This window comes from Toxotes jaculatrix, chromosome 14, assembly GCF_017976425.1.
Source record: "Toxotes jaculatrix isolate fToxJac2 chromosome 14, fToxJac2.pri, whole genome shotgun sequence".
NCBI lineage: Eukaryota > Metazoa > Chordata > Actinopteri > Toxotidae > Toxotes > Toxotes jaculatrix.
Window position 1 is genome coordinate 20,163,128 of NC_054407.1, and position 19,552 is coordinate 20,182,679.

The 19,552-nt window shown below is 41.4% G+C and overlaps 1 protein-coding gene across 3 annotated transcripts in view; it reads left to right on the forward strand.

The window, feature by feature from the left end:
• Nucleotides 1-19,552, forward strand: part of LOC121193182 (receptor-type tyrosine-protein phosphatase mu-like) — a 141,044-nt gene that overhangs the window by 37,396 nt on the left and 84,096 nt on the right. For all 3 annotated transcript variants that reach the window (XM_041055377.1, XM_041055378.1, XM_041055379.1), the window contains exons 3-6: nucleotides 7,576-7,850; nucleotides 11,323-11,401; nucleotides 13,251-13,366; nucleotides 14,614-14,788. In XM_041055377.1, coding sequence (XP_040911311.1) covers nucleotides 7,576-7,850; nucleotides 11,323-11,401; nucleotides 13,251-13,366; nucleotides 14,614-14,788 — 645 coding nt within the window. The remainder of the gene's footprint in view (nucleotides 1-7,575; nucleotides 7,851-11,322; nucleotides 11,402-13,250; nucleotides 13,367-14,613; nucleotides 14,789-19,552) is intronic.

Below are 19,552 nucleotides of genomic sequence, written 5' to 3' on the forward strand. Positions count from 1 at the left end.
ATAGTGAGGGATTGGCAGAATGAGGTTCTTCATAGGGTAATGGTGATCTTCTCTCTTTCTGGTTCTTTTTTGTCAGGTTCATAATGCGTTCATGGAAATGCAGCTCACTCTTGAACCCAGACGGGTGCCGTTCTTAGAGTGTGGCTGTTGCATATGGATAAGATGGATCATTTTAAAAGGCAAACTGTTCACCTTTTTGACCATTTCAATCAGGAGGAAATGAATGGACAAAGCTCCTCCGCCTTACCTGGGCAACCGCTGTTGTTTACTGTATGTGCTGTTCAAATGAGAAAGGAGAAGTCTAGCCACTTAAAATATGAGAGGAGAGAACACCCACTGACTGAAGGACGTCAGAAATTTAATCAGAATTTAAATCACATCAGCAAAAGATGGGATTTGCTGTTGTGGAGGGAGGGGCGCCGTGTTGTGAAAATAAGTTAATTGCTTTTGAGCCATTCACAACTTTGTGTGAAAATCACACCTTGCACGGTGATGGCAAGGTTGTGAAGGTTAAGGAGAAACCCTATTATATGATTAGGGAATGCAACAGAACAGCAAATTACAATGTCTGATCAATTGGTGAATTAATTCCTGGGGATTGCGGACTGTGATTTTCAATTTAGCATGTTTGTGGGGCTTAAGAAGTGTGCCATGGTCCGAGTAAACAGGATTTCATCCATTACTATAAACAGGATTATGACAGCACACTGTACTTTCATGATGGAGGACATATTTGTATACTGTATCTTTTTCCAGGAGTGTGCATGGTATGTACAATTAACGATAATGATGCAACTAGGTGACTCACATTAAAACTCTCTGTCGTGTAATGGGTTCCTATCAGGCAAATGGGCCATTATATGACCCATTTATTGCAGTGGAGCGCCAATAGTGCGTGCTGCATATTAAGATGACATATTAAGCCATTAAGAATTGTTGATTGACACGCAGCAACAAAGGATGCTGTCAGGGAACATAATAAGGGTCAGTTGTTCCACCTGACTAAAATGACAGGGCTGAAACGTGTTGCGCATGATGGATGGTTTTAGGTGAATCTATTTGACACTGTCAAAGAAACCTGCCAGGTCCTTCATATGGAAAGCCCAAACTTATTCAGTGTTATTTTATCAGACTCCTTTCATGTTTCAAAGGACACAGGGAAAGTTCTGGAAAATTGAGCGGGGGCCACGGATGTTCACATTAACAGCCTAACCCTCACAGCGAGAGCATTTTTGATTGGTGGCAGACAGTGAGAATAGCCCTGTCTTCATTGACATTTCCGAAGCAGCAGCCGTGCTTTTCTGCGGTGGTGACCTCTGTGAATTTTATTAGCAAATGAGACCTGGAGGGTTTGGGTTTAAAGAGCGCCCCTTCATTCTGATTTCCCCCACATAATGATTTTCACAGAGTTCAGGACCCGAACGGAGGACAAATAATGAGCTCTAGTCATTATTGCAAATTATATCCTCTGCTCAGACCATCACTCAACTCATAATTAATCTAAATACCTTCAACCTATAGACGCTGATGCTTAGGATTAGACAGCACCCTATTTGTGTAGACTGAATTATATCACAATGTATTCCCTATTGCTACTTCACCAGCTCAGGTAGTTTTGCTACGTCACGCCTTATTCTGCTTGAAAAATATGGAACCAGTCCTCCATATACATGCCCACATTGCAGGTCATTTTATTTGTCTACTTTGTCGTTTTTGTAGATCCATATGTCTTTAAGAAAAATCAGATTTACACATGGCAAGCTGGTGAGCCCTTTTAGTAGTTTCTTCGGAGTCTTTCATTCCTACAGTCAAACAGGGAAGTATGAATTTCAACAGAAAAGGGTTAATAGGATTCATCTGACATTTCTCTCAGCTCTCAGTCTACTCTACCAACCCTGAACGACCTCCTGCTTTCTACAGTTGTTTAAAAACAAAATGACGGAGAGGGATAAGGCAGAGAAGGATAAAAGTAGGGTGTGGTCTTGTCACATTGTCGTAATCCTGAAAAGCTGTCATGTCTAAATTAAGTTTGATTGTTTCATAAAAGCAGAAATTCACATGTTGTGTATGAGTTTGTTAGTCTTTCGAAGGATTATGGTCATTACCCTCAGCCTGTTCCCTCTAGATAATGTCAGAGCAGTTATGCTCAGATAAATAGGCTTTAATGCACAATGTACCCCTTGCTTCAACAGAAACACCAGCTTTCCGGTGGCCACCAAAATGTCATTTTATTGAATGATTAGCTGCTAAAACACCATGAAATTAAAGTGTTTAGTTCTGTAGTCATTACCAGTTTGTCACTAGCTTCTTGTCTTAGCTGAAGGAACTTTTCCTCCCATATGGACTGACACAAGCTGTGGCCAACTCCCAACTGCTCAGCCAGTGTGAGTGACCTGACAGGGTAAAGGATTAACCTGATGGAAGCCTTCCCCTGGAGTATGTCCATGGTAAACCACTAAGGCTGTTATTTTGGATTACTTAATGTCCAGCTGAACCTGAACATTCGTGGGTTTGCACTTGCTGGACTTTATCCTAGTGGAAGACACTTATTAGATTGATGCTGACCAAATATTCATCTTCCAAAGCTGCAGCCTCATCGTAATGGTTTAGGTTTGTTTATTGTGCATCTTCTGAGTTTGATTTCCAGAGAAAATGCTGCATTAATTTAGTGGTTTTTAAGCAGACCGTTAGTAAAGTTTTGGATGTTCTTTCTTAAAAGTACACCACCAATTGCTCTGCACTCCCATGTATCAAACCCAATGCAACAAAACCGCAGATATTGCCCTTTTTATTCCACCCATTCCTCTTCCTTGTCTAAACTATAGATAGATAGTATAAACTGATATTACCCACAATGCAGGTTAACAGCTGACAGTTTAGTCAGACATTTGGTTGTGTTATGCTAGCAGTGGCTAATGAAAAGAAGAGATGAGAAGCGGGCTACAGAGGTGTGGTAATGTTGTTTTTCCTAACTTGTCAGATGGCCAGACTTTTTTCATTTTCAAATCTTGTTGTTTCCCCCTTTCCCTAGAATTAGACTTTATTTTTCCTCACACCGTATGCAGTAGTACTCCCCAAAGTGTGTAAAACAACTTTGATGAATAAAACCAGTGAAGTTCCCCTTTAATCCAAATGAGACACTTGACTACTGACAGAAATTCACTGAAGGGTTGTAGAGATATGGGGCCACATCCAAATGTGAACAGTATTTTGACACCTTTTCAAAATACTGCCATCAAAGTGTCTGATAATCAATGTAGGGTTAATGTTTTTTTTGTGCAGCCGCAGCCCTTATTCATGCAGTGTCCTTGTACATAAAAAATATTTCAGTATAATGAAAATCACACATTTTTGTTTCAGCGGCGTGTCCTTCATTTGCAAAGAACAACCTGAATGTACACGTACATAGCATCTGCAACAAGAACACTTCCTCTTTTTACTAATTCATTTTTTATACCAGCCTCCATGTTCTCCGTGTTCAGCCATCATTGTAATTTAAGGTGAAGTTGGCCTACATTGGAATAATAATAAATCTGTTCCTCCGAATACCTTAGACAATAGCAGGGCCCTGGCCTTTATGGAGTTGCGGAGACAGGCCTTGAGTGTGCTGAGAGCTCTCTATTTTTAATTGGTCTTGAACATACCATTGTTAAGGCACAAGAGATAGAGAAAGAGGAAGAGAGAGGGAGAGAAAACACCCTTGTGCATCACTAGCACATTAGCACAGCACTAACACAGTGTCATTATAATTTGCTCTTAGTCTCGCTGGCTAATTAGTTTGTCATGGTGCAGCAGGTCCTGCACAGTATGTGGTCATTAGGCTCAAAGAGCATAGAAGCTGAATGACAATCAGTGTTCTCCTGTCATCTTTTGTCAGACAGTGACAATAGCAGCACGATGAGGCGGCACGCTGTCACTTAAAATACTGTATTCTTATGTTTTATCGTGGTCAGTAATGAGGAGAGGAGAGACTTTTTCCCCTTGTTGTGTTTGGGTTCACTGACCCAAATCAGGATGATTTGTAGACTTCAACTTTGGTGACAAGAATTTCACAGTCTCATTGCCAGAGTCCTGCAGCCTTCCTGTCAGCGAGGGAGAAATGTTCTAATATTTGCATATATTTCTATCAAGCAATTGCACTTAAATCCGAACAGCCACTACATTAAGCTTTATTAAACACTTACAAAAGGGACCTATTGTTTTATTAATATTTCATTAACATGGTAGTAAAAAATGTACTAATGCTGCTTGAGGGATCTGATATTTTCGTCTCTAATTACCAACAAAGAGCAGTGCTGTGCATAAATCTCCTGTGCAACACTGTCACAATGTGGCTGTTTGAAATGAATAGTAAACAGCTTGTTTTAATCATAGAGAAAAGCAGTGGTGCCAGCATCTTAGTCTTTGTAGCACCAGCTACAACGGAACAATTCATCAACCGATTATTAGTGCTGGTTCGCATCACACCATGGGTTGCTGATATTTCAAAGGGAAAAAACGAAAGAGTTCTGGGCACCTGAGCAGATGGCTGAATGTTATTAAAGAGACCTCAGAGCCCTCATATAGAGGCACCTGTTTGAGGTTGGACAAACAAGGGACTCAAAGTCGACTCATCTCCTGCCCTTCTACATGTACATGACACAACTTCCGGCATAGCCTCAAAAATAATTAGCCTCAGCACTCGAATCAGAGACAAACTGAAAGTGAATAATACATTAAAAAGCACGGGAAGAACAGCAGTGTGCTGTTCACAATAGTGAATCATAACAGCGTGATCATGCTGTGCCGGAAAATCTATAACACAAAAAAAGCCACGTTCATAAATAGCTAATCATCAACTTGAAAAGGTGCCTGTTGTTATAGTAAACACAGAGAGATTATGAATGGCCTTGTATTACACACTCAAACTTTAATGATCTCATACACAGAGTGAAACTGGAAGCATACTAGTGGAAAAGAGCCATAGATAATTAAAAATATATAGTCACACAAACTATCAAGACACTTATTTTCTGAACAGTCTCCCCCGGTGGATGGAGTTTGCTCAGTTGTCATGGTGATATCTCAGTTGTCACCATGTGATGGCGATGGGGCGTTTGAACGGCTCAGTTGTCATGGAGACAGTTCCGTAGTTCCGAAGTTCCACACACACAGATCATGTGATGACAACTGAGATGTCTCCATGACAACTGAGCAAGCTCCATCCACTGACAAAGCCACAAAGATTACGGCCGCGTCCGAAATCACTCCCTCATTCACTCATTCACTCCTCCCTACTTTTTTGCTAAAAGTCCCACAATGCAAAGCGCTACATGTTATAGGTTACTGTGATGATGCAAAATTATGATCAGGAAGTGTTTCAAAGTCTGAATTTACAGCTCACTATTGAGTGTTCATTATATAAGGGGTAGTGATTTTGGACAGCGCATGAGATGTAGTTGAAAGCTATGGAAAAGGCTTGTAACAGAGAGTGGACCTTGAGTTACAGTTCTTTGCCAAACTACTGTTTCCAAGGTCAACAATGCACTTTAATGCTTAATTCTGTATTTATTGATTTGTATTTCATTTTGTTGAAATTTTGTTGCCCCCCGACCTCAAAAATTCTTGTTTCCTTACCAGTGAGAACTGATCAGAGCCAAAGTTATACAGCATGCTCCCAGGCCCAAACATCATAGTCCACATATTCTGTATTCCAGTTGTGGCCCATGTGATCCACATTTAAATGGGGATCACTTAACATGCATAGTTTCCCCACAGTATTGCATGGTTTGACTGGTTTGTGTTCGTGGTTTCTCTAATGTGTGGGAGAGTTATTATTAGTTCATATTACAGTACAGTCCCTCATAAGATATGATGCTCACATGATCCAAAACATGTTAAGACTATTTAAAACAACAGCTTACTCGTACCTGACAAACAAAGCAGAGGAGGCTGACTCAGTGTCATCACAACTCACTGCTCCTCCTCCTCCTCCTCCTCCGCTCCCTCTACTCCTGTTTCATTGTGTAAACATGACAGAACCCCCACTCGTTATCTGAAGCTGGAGACAGATGGAATTGGTGAGCGTTACAAGTGCAGCACAACAAGACAAGTGGGCAAGCTCGAGTCATTGATGGAACAAATAGGGTTTTGTGAGAGGCTGTTTGGCTGACACTCGGGGACCGAGCCTGCTGACATGGTTGACGTTATTTACCCTTTTTAACACCATATCTGAGTGAATCACCAGATGTTAAATTTAATGACAAAGATTCACATCCTCTGCAGTTCAGCTCTGCCTCACATGCAGGAGAGCGGAGCTTTTTTGCTTACAGGTTGTTTGTCTCACCTCTAAGCAAAATGTGCCTCCCAATCATTACCACACTTCCAAAAAGAAATGGGTTTCAACATAAACCGAGTCTCTCTTGGCTGTGTCTCAAATGCTGTTACGATTTGTGCCATCACATTACCAAGCCAAGCTAAATAGGATGATGACAAATAGAATGTGCTCTGCGTCTCCTTGAAAGTTTGCCAATATAATAATTCTCACTTGTGTTTTATTGGCAAGAGGGGAGAGAATTAGATTAACCTTTAATATTGAACCAAAGCGATAAAATCTAAATGGGGCATGCTTGGCAAATAGATTTTAACTTATTGATTTCTCATCATTTCCCTTCTCTCTATCATTTAGGAAAAAACACTCTTCTCAAACATCAAGCATTTTAAGGATTAGTCTTTCTCTGTCCTCATATTTTGCTGAATGATAATGATTAGACAGTTTCCATCAATCCAAAGATAAGAGAATTTTCTCATTAAGGGTCACATGCTACAATTCTCAGTGCTAATAGGAAAGGTCTCAGCGCAGTCATTTACCTGCTTTCTGCATGCTCTTATAAGATTGTGCCTTTTATTTAGTTACTGTTAAACCTCAGGACCTGTTTGTTGGTAATAATGTGATTGTGGGTCTGTCTTTCTGCTTTATTAATAATAACCTGCGTCTAAAATCCAACAGATCCAACAGGATGCATCAAACCAAGGAGCAACTGTGGTTGTTACCTTAGAAAAGGAGGGCTGTGGTGGCATATGTTGATTCTTATCATACAATACCAGTGCATTTTTAGTTAATGTTTAATGTGCATGTAAAATAATAAGAGTCTACAGCCAAGCTAGAGGCTCTTTGAGGCTGTGTTTAGGTACAGGGATGCAGGAAGATAAATGCTAATGTCAGCAACATGCTCACAATAACAAATATGAACAAATGAATATTTGTGCAAATATTTATTTAAATCTTGAGCGAAGTGTTTGACAGGTCATGCAACTGAATGACCGACACTAGCTAAAACCTCTTCCTGGTAATAATGCATCACCACTATTTCATCTCCTTTTAAATAATGCTTCCAGGCACTTTTTGTAGTGTATTTTACTTTCACGCCAGGTGCAGTAACTGGGTTTGCAGTTGTGCTTAGGACACTATATGATTTTAAACTATTGCAGGACTTTTTACAATGGATATAATTTTTATTTTATTTATTTATTTTTTTTATGTGGTGGTTGGATGAAATCTGCTCAGCTCATATATAACTGTTGCTTATGTTTCAGGTTCAGCTTTCATGATGGTGAACACTTCAGGACGCTTTGCAGGGCAGAAGGCCTTACTGCTGACACCCCAGCTGAAGGAGAACGACACGCACTGCGTTATCTTCCACTACTATATAGGAGGCAGAGACAACAGCCACCCGGGTCACCTAAATGTGTATATCAAAGAAAACAACAGTCCCATGGGGATGCCTGTTTGGAACGTGTCAGGTCCAGCTACTCGCTCCTGGGCGCAGGTAGAGCTGGCCATCAGCACCTATTGGCCCAATTTCTACCAGGTGAGGAAATGTGGTCTGAATCCAGCTCTTTTTTGCATAATGTCTCATCGCAAAACTAGGCTACTCATTGTAAGCAGCCTTTATAGTAAATCCAAAGTCATTAAAGTCTGTTCACTGGGTGGTGCAAGACAAATTTATTATTTTAGAAGGTCCAAACAATCGCACAATAGCCTATTCAAAACACCTAAGATTATTGATTTGTGGGGCTACCTCGGTATCCATGGTAATCTGTTCTCTCTCCCTTCCATCTGAGCCAGCTCTCTTTTTCCAATTCTGAAAACTCATTTTCACTTACCAATGCACATGACTGCTGGCCGGGGCAAGGTGATTTCACACTTGCCTGGCTATTAGTCTTCGCCGGGCTTGTTCCACAAGTCCACCAAATGTTAATTGATGCAGAGCAACCCCTTTAACCTCCCAATGGGAGACTGTCCCATGGTGAATTATTTCATTATGGCCTGGCAGAGCTGGTCCACGGTGGAGCTGGGGGGTGTCCACTTGCCTGCTCATCACAGCCCCCCCCCCCCCCCCCGATATCTCAGTTAACAAGGCGCACCGCTGAGCTTCTCACTTCTGAATGCAAGATAGGAAGTTTAATGAGAGGCGCATTGACAAAAGAAAGACAGAAGAGGGGGAAGGCAACAGTTGAGAAGGACAGAATGAGCTGCTGCTATAGTCATAGTGCTCAGTGTCGGTGACCCTTGTGTGATGCAGATGTTGCAAAGCCAGTCTGGTCAAATATTTTCACTTTGCCTTAAGACACTTAAAGACCGAAGGAGTTTTCTCGTATTAGAGGCTCAGCTTGTTTGGATCCATCTGACATGCAGACATTTGTGGTTGAAACAAAGTGCAGACCACAAGTCTAATCTGTAATTGACTCTTTTGAAATGAAAAAATATAACCTTTTGCTCAGCTCTTCTTTGTGAAGTTCAGACATTTTGACTTCAAGTGCAGCTTTAATGTTCTAAGTGAAGTTCAATACTATTGAACATTTTGATGTTCTGTTCGTGGTTAGATCTAAAATGACGTATTATGCTTTCCAGTGTATTCAGGGAAACTCCCAGCATCTGTTGCCTCTCAGACCCCAGCAGAAGGCCCGTCTACGTTTGTAGTTGTTCCAGACCCAAACACCACTCTCAGTCAAGAAAAGAGAGACCAATGCTTGAAATTGTCACTAATTAACAACATGGCACTAATTATAGGTATCTTTAATTGCATAGTAACCTACGCAATTGTCAAAGGGAAGCCACCTGATACTTCGAAATTATTTTTTAATTACCGGTAAGGCTTTTAGTCATCATGAGCCTTTCAGCCTTTGATAATTACTCTTCTGTCAGGTCATCCCTAAAACTTTTAATTGAGATTGTCATGCATTTCCAAAACTGCTGAACATTGTGCAAACCACTCAAATTTTCAGTAAATGTTATGCACAGTCTACATATGTCCTGTACATGCTATTCAAAATATGTACTTTGTGCTTAAGATGAAAACCCATTATTTATCATGATATGCAGCAGCGCACCATTGAGAAAGAAAAACCCTAATGTTCTCATCTATCTTGATTTCAATACAGTAGAGCCTATGGCAGAGCTAATCAATCCTGCTGTAATGTAGTACTTAGCCAAGTCCCTTAGGGCTAACCAGTGAGGTGATGTAGACGTTGAATGCTGGGTTCACCGTCTCTCTCTCTCTGACAAATGAGAATGGTGAACTTTCTTGTGACATCAACAGCTTTCGTCCCATGTGAATATTTTCGCTCTGTGGGTCAGGCCCAATTATGCACTGCACTATCATTGATGTTGGAATCAATTATATCACAGCTATTAGGCAGACTGACTGATGTCTGTTGCACAAACAAAGGATTTCAATTAGAGAGTGGAGGCCAGTTCATTTGTCTGGTGGCGATATATGGAGTGGTTGGCCTTTTAATTTCCTTTAAATTAGCCTGTAATGAGGCCATAATTGGCGCCCAAGACATTCACTTTCATATTTCACGAGACAAAAAAAGAAATTTATAATTAGACAGCCTTATCTGAAGGCATCCTGCCTCCCAGATGACAATGGTAACTATCTCTGCCTCCACATTCCATAGTATGCAGCCTAGCTACAGCTGGCAGGACATACGTTTCTGGGTGACACCATATACGGAACATATCCATTAATATATGCCATTCACTGAAAGATATAGGCTTATATTTAGGCAATAATGGCATGCAAAACATGTGTAGCTGTAGTGTGTGTGGTGTAACGGTTCTCTGCACCACACCCTGGGTTTGGGAAGGGACTGGCATTCTGTTTCCCTTTTTATCGCACTGCAGACCATAGAGTACATAACTCTGACATTCTGCTGGGACACGCCCTCTGTCACAGCTTAAGACCATTTGTTTTGCAGGAGAAGTTGTCCCTTAAAATAGGATCATATCAGTCCTACACTGCACAGTTGCACTTGATTTCAGGTTTTCTGTCGTCAGAGATCGCAACAAACATGTCGAGCAAGTAACACTAGACACAGAGCAACTGTGAAATGCAACAGCAGTCCCCTCTCATGGAAGAGATAGCTTTTAAAATATGCATTATGTGGTTAGTTCATTCACATTATGAAAAAAGCTTATGTTCACACTCACCTCTGGTGGCATCCAGCCATGCAGATAGTTTCATTTTTTTCAGGTTTTGAGGGTTTTGCCTGTAAGATTTTTATTGGGACAATTTCTTTAATAAAAATGTATTGCCAATCAATCAAAAAATTTAGGAACCACCACCTGCTCTTAAGTTTAAGTTATAATGTGTTTACGTAGAGATTTATGCATCACTAAATTAAATAGTATGCACTACACAAACTAGTTCTTACTTAGAGAATAGGTGTTAAAAAAATATTTGCACCCAGTAACTGCCAGGGGTAACATGCGTAGTTAACATGACTTTTCTCTTATATGACCTTTACCTAAATTCTACTAACTCTAAAAATCACATTTCTCCCAGATGTGGAAAGAGACATTGATGTTGAATGTTTTTATCATTATTCACTGCACAAACAAAATTCCAATCCCTACATTGCATTGGGATGAAGGCAAAAATCTCAGTAACATATCACAAAACTTACACAAATGAAATCAAATGATTGTGAGTAAATACGCTCTTTCGGAATCGGGGTGAATTGACCCTTTAAACATTGCTCAACATGTTAGATGTTTCACCTCCCATACATGATGTGCTTGTCACAGACTGTGTGCTAATCGTCTCAGGGCTCAAACTTAATTTAACACTTGCATGTCATAACACCTATCAGCTGTGACATATTGTGGAAATAATGTCGGTGGCCCGCAGCTGTGTGACCAGCTGCAGCTCAGCTAAGAGCAGATCGCATTAGCAGGAGCTGGACTTCTCTGTGCGCACGGGCAGCCTCACTCAAGTGCCATTTGAAGACATGTGCCCATTTATCACTGGTGTTATGAGTCTCCTCTCTCTTCCTCAGATTGTGTTTGAAGCCGTAACCTCAGGGCAGCGTGGCTTGCTGGCCATCAAAGACGTCGTGGTCCAGGGCCACCAGTGCAGTAAGTCCTTTTTCCCTTCACCATAAAAGAATATCATCAAACAGTCATTGTCCTTTCCATGACACTCTCCCAAATACCTGCATCGTTGTTCTATTCAAGGCCTCCCAGTCAAACAAAAGGCCTTCAAAGAGTATGCTATAGTCAGTCCAAAGTGTAAACCTCCCTCCTCGTAGCTCCCTCAAGATTTATGAACACACAGTTGACACGCTGAAGTGTGCTCAGGATATAATGTTGGAGTGGCTGTGTTAAATCTCTCCTTTGAGAGATGGGAGAAATAGTGCAAGAAAGAGGATGAAAAACAAATACCACCGTACAGTATGCTGCTGCTTGAGTTTGGATTCCATTATTTTTCTCCTCCCTTAAGGATATTCAGTAAAGCATCTCATCTCTCAGATGTTCGGAGTTCTGCTATCCTTGCTGAATAGAAGTACAAGCACTTCAGAGTGCACTGCAGAACTAATGAACATGTAATCACTAGCATATTTAGAATTTTTCTGCTTCGGCTTTTGGGATAGGCCGCTGCTGTGGGAGTACAAGGATGAGGGCTCTTCAGGATTCCCTGAGTCTATGCTTTTGAGTGCCTAGAGTCATGTTAGTCCATATGCCACTCCTTAAGTTTATACTAAGAGGTTTTCACACTCTACCGTCTAAGTCTAAATCAATACCAGATGGGTTTTCATCAATTGATTTATGCTTTATTCTGCCCCTCATAGCTTAAGTATCAAGCTCCGATTGTTAGGCGCTAATGACCTGGTAACCATTTGAAAGCAACTGAATTCCTACAAATGTTATGTCAATAAGATGGATTTATATAGCGATAGGCGTTGCATATAAATGTATTTGAGTAAATCAATGAGGCCTTGCAACGTGATCAATGTGTAAATGTGTAAAAGTGTGAGTTGATCAATAACCCCTACTCAGTGGCAATTGGGTTTCTTTGAGTGATAAGCAGAGTGATCAGAGCGACTCGTCGGTGGAGCACAGCCAATTAATTTTCTATTTATACGGCCATGTGGAATATTTAGCTCAAAGGTGTGATTATGCCACTGGGTGGTCTGCCTCTCCTTCCATCATTAAAGAAGACATAAGCAATGAGGAAAATAGATTTGTCTATTTTGGCAGTGGATGGATTGACAGGACAAAGTGATAAAGGAGGTATATTTCGAAGATGAGGTTATAAAATATTGAGTAGAAGTGAAAGTCTTGATGATGAAAGTGATAGAATTAGCTTTTGCCAAGTCTTTAGAGATTTGGTTATGTTTCGAATCAAGGTCGCTCCACTGAATTGCCCTATTTTTCTATGCAGAATAGCGGTACTAATCAAAAAATGTTCTACATAAGTTACTTTCTGTAGATTATACCAGTCAGTGAGCGCGCTGATAATGAGCTCAGTTGGAAAGAGAATAATGCTTTTGGAAAAATCCGCTCAATCAAGGAAAGGATGCAGTGAAGTGACAGCAGAAATTGGGCTTTTGGTAGGTGCAAGTTCGGCCTCTGGTGTCTCATCAAAGATTTAGTTGAAATGTTTCTTACAAAGTGATGGTGGCCTTTGGCATTAGTGAAATAAAGAGCAGTATCCATTCAAGGCTACTTCTCTCAGTTCTCCAATTTTACATACAGTGCTTGGCACAGGAGTTAGGAAGTGGGTAACAGTGAAATTTGTGGACACAGCAGGATAAATTGGCAGAGTTTTGATGCAGGCGTTCAGTTGCTACTCTAGCATCCAGTTCTGGTGATTCATTCTCATAAAATACAAAGCCATTTTAGGGAGGTTGAACTCTGCATCTCAGCATGTAGTGTTGTTCAACGTAGTGGTCACTGTCTGATAAACATTTGCCTTTTTTCTTAGTGAACACACCTCACTTCCTGACTATAAAGGGAGTGGAGGTCAATGCTGGACAGACTGCCTCTTTTCACTGCACTGTCAACGGACGCAAAAGGGACAACTTCCGCCTCTGGCTTCAGGTGAGAGCTGTGTTTAATCCCTTTCCTTAGACCCTACTTCAGAAACAAAGTCTGAAAGTTGAATCAGCTTCAGAACTTGGCCCTTTTGGAAATGAATTTGTCTTACTGAACAGACCTCTGAATATGTAATCCTCTGATCTGGAGTCAGTAGTGCTACTGTTGTGCCATCAGGTCTATGAGGCCTGCAGGTCTGTGTCTCTCTTTGATGCAGTGAGTGTTTAAATGGCTGGGCAAACTGGAAAGACACGTATAACACGTTTAACCCCAATTACAAAGGACCAAATGTAAACATTTGCACCATTATTGATGGATATTACGTATGTTTCATGCTCGGGTATCGGTTCAATTAAAAGTGAACAGTGAACAGCATCTTGTCAAGAATGGATGCAATTTCCTTAATTTAGGAATCAAAGCTGATTCCTGCTTTCCGGTCTCACAACCACTTAAGTTACTAAGAAACACAAGTAACAGGAAGCCTTTGTGGCCTTGGGAAACACAAGTAGCACTGAGTAAAAAAAAAAATTAAAAAACTAGCTGAAACATTCACACATTTCTTTAGTGTGCCTTTGTATTTAAGAGTTCACCCGCTCACCACATTTTCAGAGGCCTCTGCGTCTGGGATGCAGGGGATTACAGTTGTTTCACATCACCGCAGTATGGTCTTAACCTATATAGATGTTGGCGCTGTGGATACTGTGTACTATATCCGGCACAACTGAGCTGAGCAGCAGTCTTGAATTGACCTTGTTCTGAGCAGCGAAGGTAGTGCATCTGGCAGACATAACCCTGCCGGCTCTGCTGCTAAGCACACTGTCACACATGTGATCAGTGGGAGCATGACGCTGGATAAAGGTCCTCTGCCAGGTACTCCATCATTTTAACAAACACGTCCTCATTAGCACAGGAGCTGGAAAACAAACATTAAGTGAAGTCCCCCGATGACAGTAATGAAGAAATATTTCTAATGAACAAATGTCCCCCATCTGCCTGCTGTGAGGGGTGACAGCTGGGGAGAGCCCACTGCGTGCTTGTGCGTGTGCATATGTGTGCGTGTGCATCCCTGTGTGATAAATGTATTCCTACAGTCAGCCACTGATGGGAATGATAGGACAGAAACAAACACGCACAAGAACAGACAACAAGTACACTCAACCAGAGTTTCTGAAACACACAAGGTCGGGCCACTTTGCTTATTAAACCTTTCCATTTTGGAGGCTCACTCGTGTGTTTGTCTCGCTTCCAAACAGGGCATCGGTGGACGGGAGGCCCCAATGAAAGCCACTAAACCTTGGAACAACCGGCGCTTCATAGGCACTTTCGATGTGGAGAACACAACCAAGGGCGACTCAGGCCGCTACCGCTGCATCGTCCACTCAGACAAAGGGGTTGGAGTGTCCAATTATGGGGAGCTGACCATAAAGCGTAAGTATTGGTCCCAAAGCAGAGTACAACACAAACACAGTCTGTCTGAGTGAACACAGCACAGACAGCAGGAATGTTTTCCAACCACATGACCTCCACGCACACAGCAAAGTCAACAGGAAATAAACAGGAAACGTTGCATGTTCGTAGATGAAAATGTCCTCTAAGGCGATTCTAAAAATACTAGGTTTTCATGTTGATTTGTTATCCAGAGGACTTTAATACTTCCCTTGTAAAGGCTGTCCTTGACTGAGTACAATACCACCAAAAAGATCACAAAGGCAAGAGGCACTAGGGTTTACAGTAACCTCACTGATATTTCACTCCTGCAGTCATTTGATATGAATTTATGGAGTCGTCTGAAACTAAATCCTGCAAGGCCTCACTTTCCTAGAGCCCTATAGCCCGGTAATGGCCTTCTATATTTCTTCACCTCAATTTTCTCCCTGTGCTCTCAATTGAATTTACTGCCCCGATTTTTTTTTTCCTTTTTTTTTTTTTTGTCTCTAAGCTTTGTGTGATTGATAGGTATAATCCTGGCTGTCCAGATCGAGGTCTGTCAATCATACGAGAATGGCCGGACCCAGACACAGCAGAGTGAAGAGGGAGATAAAGTCTCTCTGCCCGAGTATATCAGTGGGTTTCAGTGGTGTACTCAAGGAAAATTTACTGACCCACTGGAGGCATTCTAAAGCACACCCGTGCATAAATTCAGCAACACAATCACCTGCACATCCTCGCACTTAAACATACTCGCTAGACAGCAATATTTTTGCTGATCACTGCTTTCAGTGTGTTACTAGAGATATTTTTACACAAGTCAAACCAGTTAAGTGTAAAGTGCTTTTGTCATAAATATTTAAAATACAGTAATTTTCTAGATTTAGGAATTTATCGAATCTTGTAATGCGACCCACTTTAAATTCTGCGGAGATTTCACACCTCGGTGACTCCACCATAAGCTAACTCGTCAAAGGAAGAAAAGAGGCGTTTTCACGGTTGTAAGTGTCACACATAAAAAAAAGCTGATATCTCCTCTTATCGTACCAGTCATAAAACAAGAGCTTAACTCTCCTCGCATTATGTCTGAGTCGTAAATCCTCCTTAAATGTGTATTCACCGCATCCGTGACTCGTTTTTGGAGGAGTGACCACGGAGCGATTCTGTGGATTATGAGCCTGCTACAGTCACACACCGGCTCTTCCCCCACCCTTCATTACCATACACTGCCTTTTTCTTCAACATGAGGAGAGTGAATGCTTGATTATCCCAGATAATCACTTCTGCTTTCATGCCAGTGTTCAGTCAGATATATGTGCATGTATTTCCTGAGCGCTATACGGACTGGCTCAGTGCAGTCCCTTTCCCGTGCCCCCCTTGTGATGGGCTCTCCTGTAGTGCAGCCAGTGGTTCTGAAAGGGGGATAATTAACTCCCTGTCCAAGTGCCGGCTCTTTTCTTGGCCTGGTTAGAATCACCTGGAGCCCACAAAGCATTCACTCAGCTCCAACACAATATTCTGGGTCACGCTCCCAACTCAAGGCTGCCGAGGCGCGGCCGTGTCAGCTCTAATGAGAATAGCCACCAAAAATCGAAGGCTGGTCAGTCAAGCTCGTCATTTTCCTGTGGCCACCTCTTCTCATATCGGGAGCAGATCAATTCTTTACTCACAGCAACCCAATTAGGAGAGTGTGCAACATAATGAGGACCTCTCGCATCTTAACAAGAGAGGCTCAGCAGATGTAACGGGCAAATGAAAGCAGGATTCATAAACAGTCAGGTCTAACTAATCTAACAACAGAGCAGAGTGGCAGCTCTTATTATCGCTCTCTGTGTGACGAATAGCACGGGTGGCAAGATGCCTGTGTGTGTGTGTTTGCAGTTGCACGTGCTATTTATGTACGTTTTGTAGAGCTGAATAGTTGAATTGTTAATTAATTGATTAGTCAATGGAAAGAAAAAAACAAGCAATTTCACCACTTTGGGTTCTGGGAAATTTTAATGAGCATTTCGTACTATTGATTCATCAATTGATTTAAAAAATAGACACGTTAATCAATGACGATAATAACCGTTGCAGTTGCAGACTGAGTATGTTCTTCCTCCTCTACCACTTAGTATGTTTTTGTCATTGGTATTGGTATTGGGTCCATGTGCATGCCAGCGTATGTGTGTTGTTGCATGTGCATTAGTGTGCTTTTGTGTGATTGCGGTCTGGCAGGCAGGCAGGTGCTGCGGTAGAGGAGGACGCAGCTGTTGCCAGGCCGTCTGCCTGTCTGGTCAACATCATGACAACAGCTGCTCGCTGACCCCGCGTATGGCCGCCACTGTCATCTGCGCTCTCACCCAGCTCCAGCCAGCAGCGAGCTCAGTTCAGTGCCCTTTCCGTGGGCCCCACTGCTGCGAAGCTGCCTTGTGAGGCTTAAACAGTGGGAATTGAGTTGTTAATATCCTAAAGTGTTCCAGCACTTGAGTGTATTTCACACAGGTAATCCGTCTGCTATGGCTGTTGAACAGGGGATTGCTGCACCTACAGGAATTATTTCATCACTATAACCTGCTGTTGGCTTTTGTGAAGCAGTAACTTTTCTAAGTCATATGAAATGCTTATTGCTTTAATACATCATGCTACTTAGTCACATTGTTGTGGAAATGGCCTCATGTGACGATGGCAAAAATAGGACTGAATGGCAGCAGTGGCATCCATGCATCACGCTGCAGATAAAGCCTGTTCTCTGTAGAGAATACAGATTGGTTGGATGACTGAGGAGCTCCTGTTCAATACCTTAGACTTTTGTATACTTGTTTCTTACAGTGTCACAGGCAATCATAGAAGATAAGCTAATACCAATGAAACGAAATAATCATAAGATGCAGAATCATAACTTCAGTCGATATTAGTTGGTTGAAATTTGTGCTGCCAAGTTTGTCACCCTGTGAACCAGTCATGCTTGACTCAGCAGCTAGAAACTTTGTCATATTTTGAGGGCCATTTGGTCCTGTCCATCACAAGGTGTTATCATAGATACATCCATCATCTACTGGCAAATGTGTCAGTAAAACCTGGCAATAAGCTACATTACACACTACAAACCTTAGAGGTAGGACTGTATTTTTTATTAAAAATGACCATGATAGCTTATTCAGATTTCTCATTTGTACTTTTAGTAAGTTCTTTTTGAAATTTCTCACTTTTAATTTGGTTCTCTAGTGAATAAAGGTATTTATTATGCAATAAAATAAATTACATCTGGTCCTTTAATTGTACATGCCATCTGTTTTTCTTGAGAGAAAAAAATTAAAAGCCCAAAAGCCAAAGAACTATAAGAAAACCTGAGTTATCTGTTCCCTAAAACCAACATATTAAGATCCATTTTATGCATTTTAATCTCATTTTATGTTTTAAAATATTACAAATGCCAAACACCAGTACAATATCAATATTTTTTGATACACCACCGTACAAAGAGGGATGGTATAACAGTATGAGCCTGAGCAGTTTTCTGTTGTTTAAATGAATCGGAACATATTGCCACTTGACTCAGTTAAACCCCTTTTAAGACTTAGCAACAGGCCATAAAAGACCATCAAAACAAGCCTGTGGTTGAGCCCAGATTTTGGATCACCTCATTCTCCTGTCTGGCTCCAGCACGCAGCCTGGTGTACTGCGTGTAAGTCCACAAGAAGACCTGTTGGATTATCTGGTTCGCTTTAGGTGATGTTTTACAGCAACGCTGGAAGCTTGGATTAGTGGGAGTTTAGGGACCTGCGACGGAGGTCACCGTCGGGTAACCATCTGCTGAGGGAGAGCTTGCAATTCTCTGTAGGACACCTCAGCCTGCTCCTGTTCAGCCTGGAGACTTCTCCCTCTCCATGACAACTCCATGAGAAGCAACCAGGCGGCTAATGGCATTATTCTGTTACATGTGTGTGCTCATTAGAGCTACTCACCGTGGCCTCTGGGACGTGTAACTATTGTAGTACGTGACAAGGGTAGATTCCTAAGCAATGCTTTAGCTGTGGGTCACATCTCTTTGTTGGTAATGGCAGGTTTTTGGTTGCACCAGGAGACAGCGTTTGAAGCATGAAAGACATCTAGGTGAGATAGTGAAGGAGGACTTGTTTTGTTGTCCCTATAAACTAGAACAAAACTAGAACATGGAAAGAATAAAAGAATAATAAATCTTTGTGTTACTAATGTACTGAAATGAGACTTTGCATGTTAAGAAATGGGACTGTTTATATGCATTTTTGTTAAAAGTGACTTGAAAACCATGAACACAACAGTATAAAGTGTTCTTACAGACTTTGAAGAAGTTTCCATGAACGCCTTCTCAAGTGTTACTGCATTGTACCCCTCACCAGGTTATAAATAATGAAATCCTGAAAATATCCCACTTGTCTGACATTTCGAGAAGCCTCATTAAACCAGAAATGGCACAAGGTTTAAGCAAGATTAGACAAATATTGGTGACATAACAGAGAAAAAGGTCAGCTTCAAGGTTGTCATTGAACACCGCATTTGTCTGAAAGAGATAAACATGCACTGAAGAAGGAGAACTTGAGAATGTTTTTCAGACAAATCCAAACAGACACACTGAAGGTTAAAAGGACCCAGAAATAAATTAATTCCAATTGTTATGCTTTATATTTTTGAGAAAAAAAGGCCCCACTTTCATTAAACACTTGTACAGTAAAGACAGAAAAAATGTTTCACTTATTTGTAAACACTGTGCAACACTTTTATTTATATTTCTGCATACAC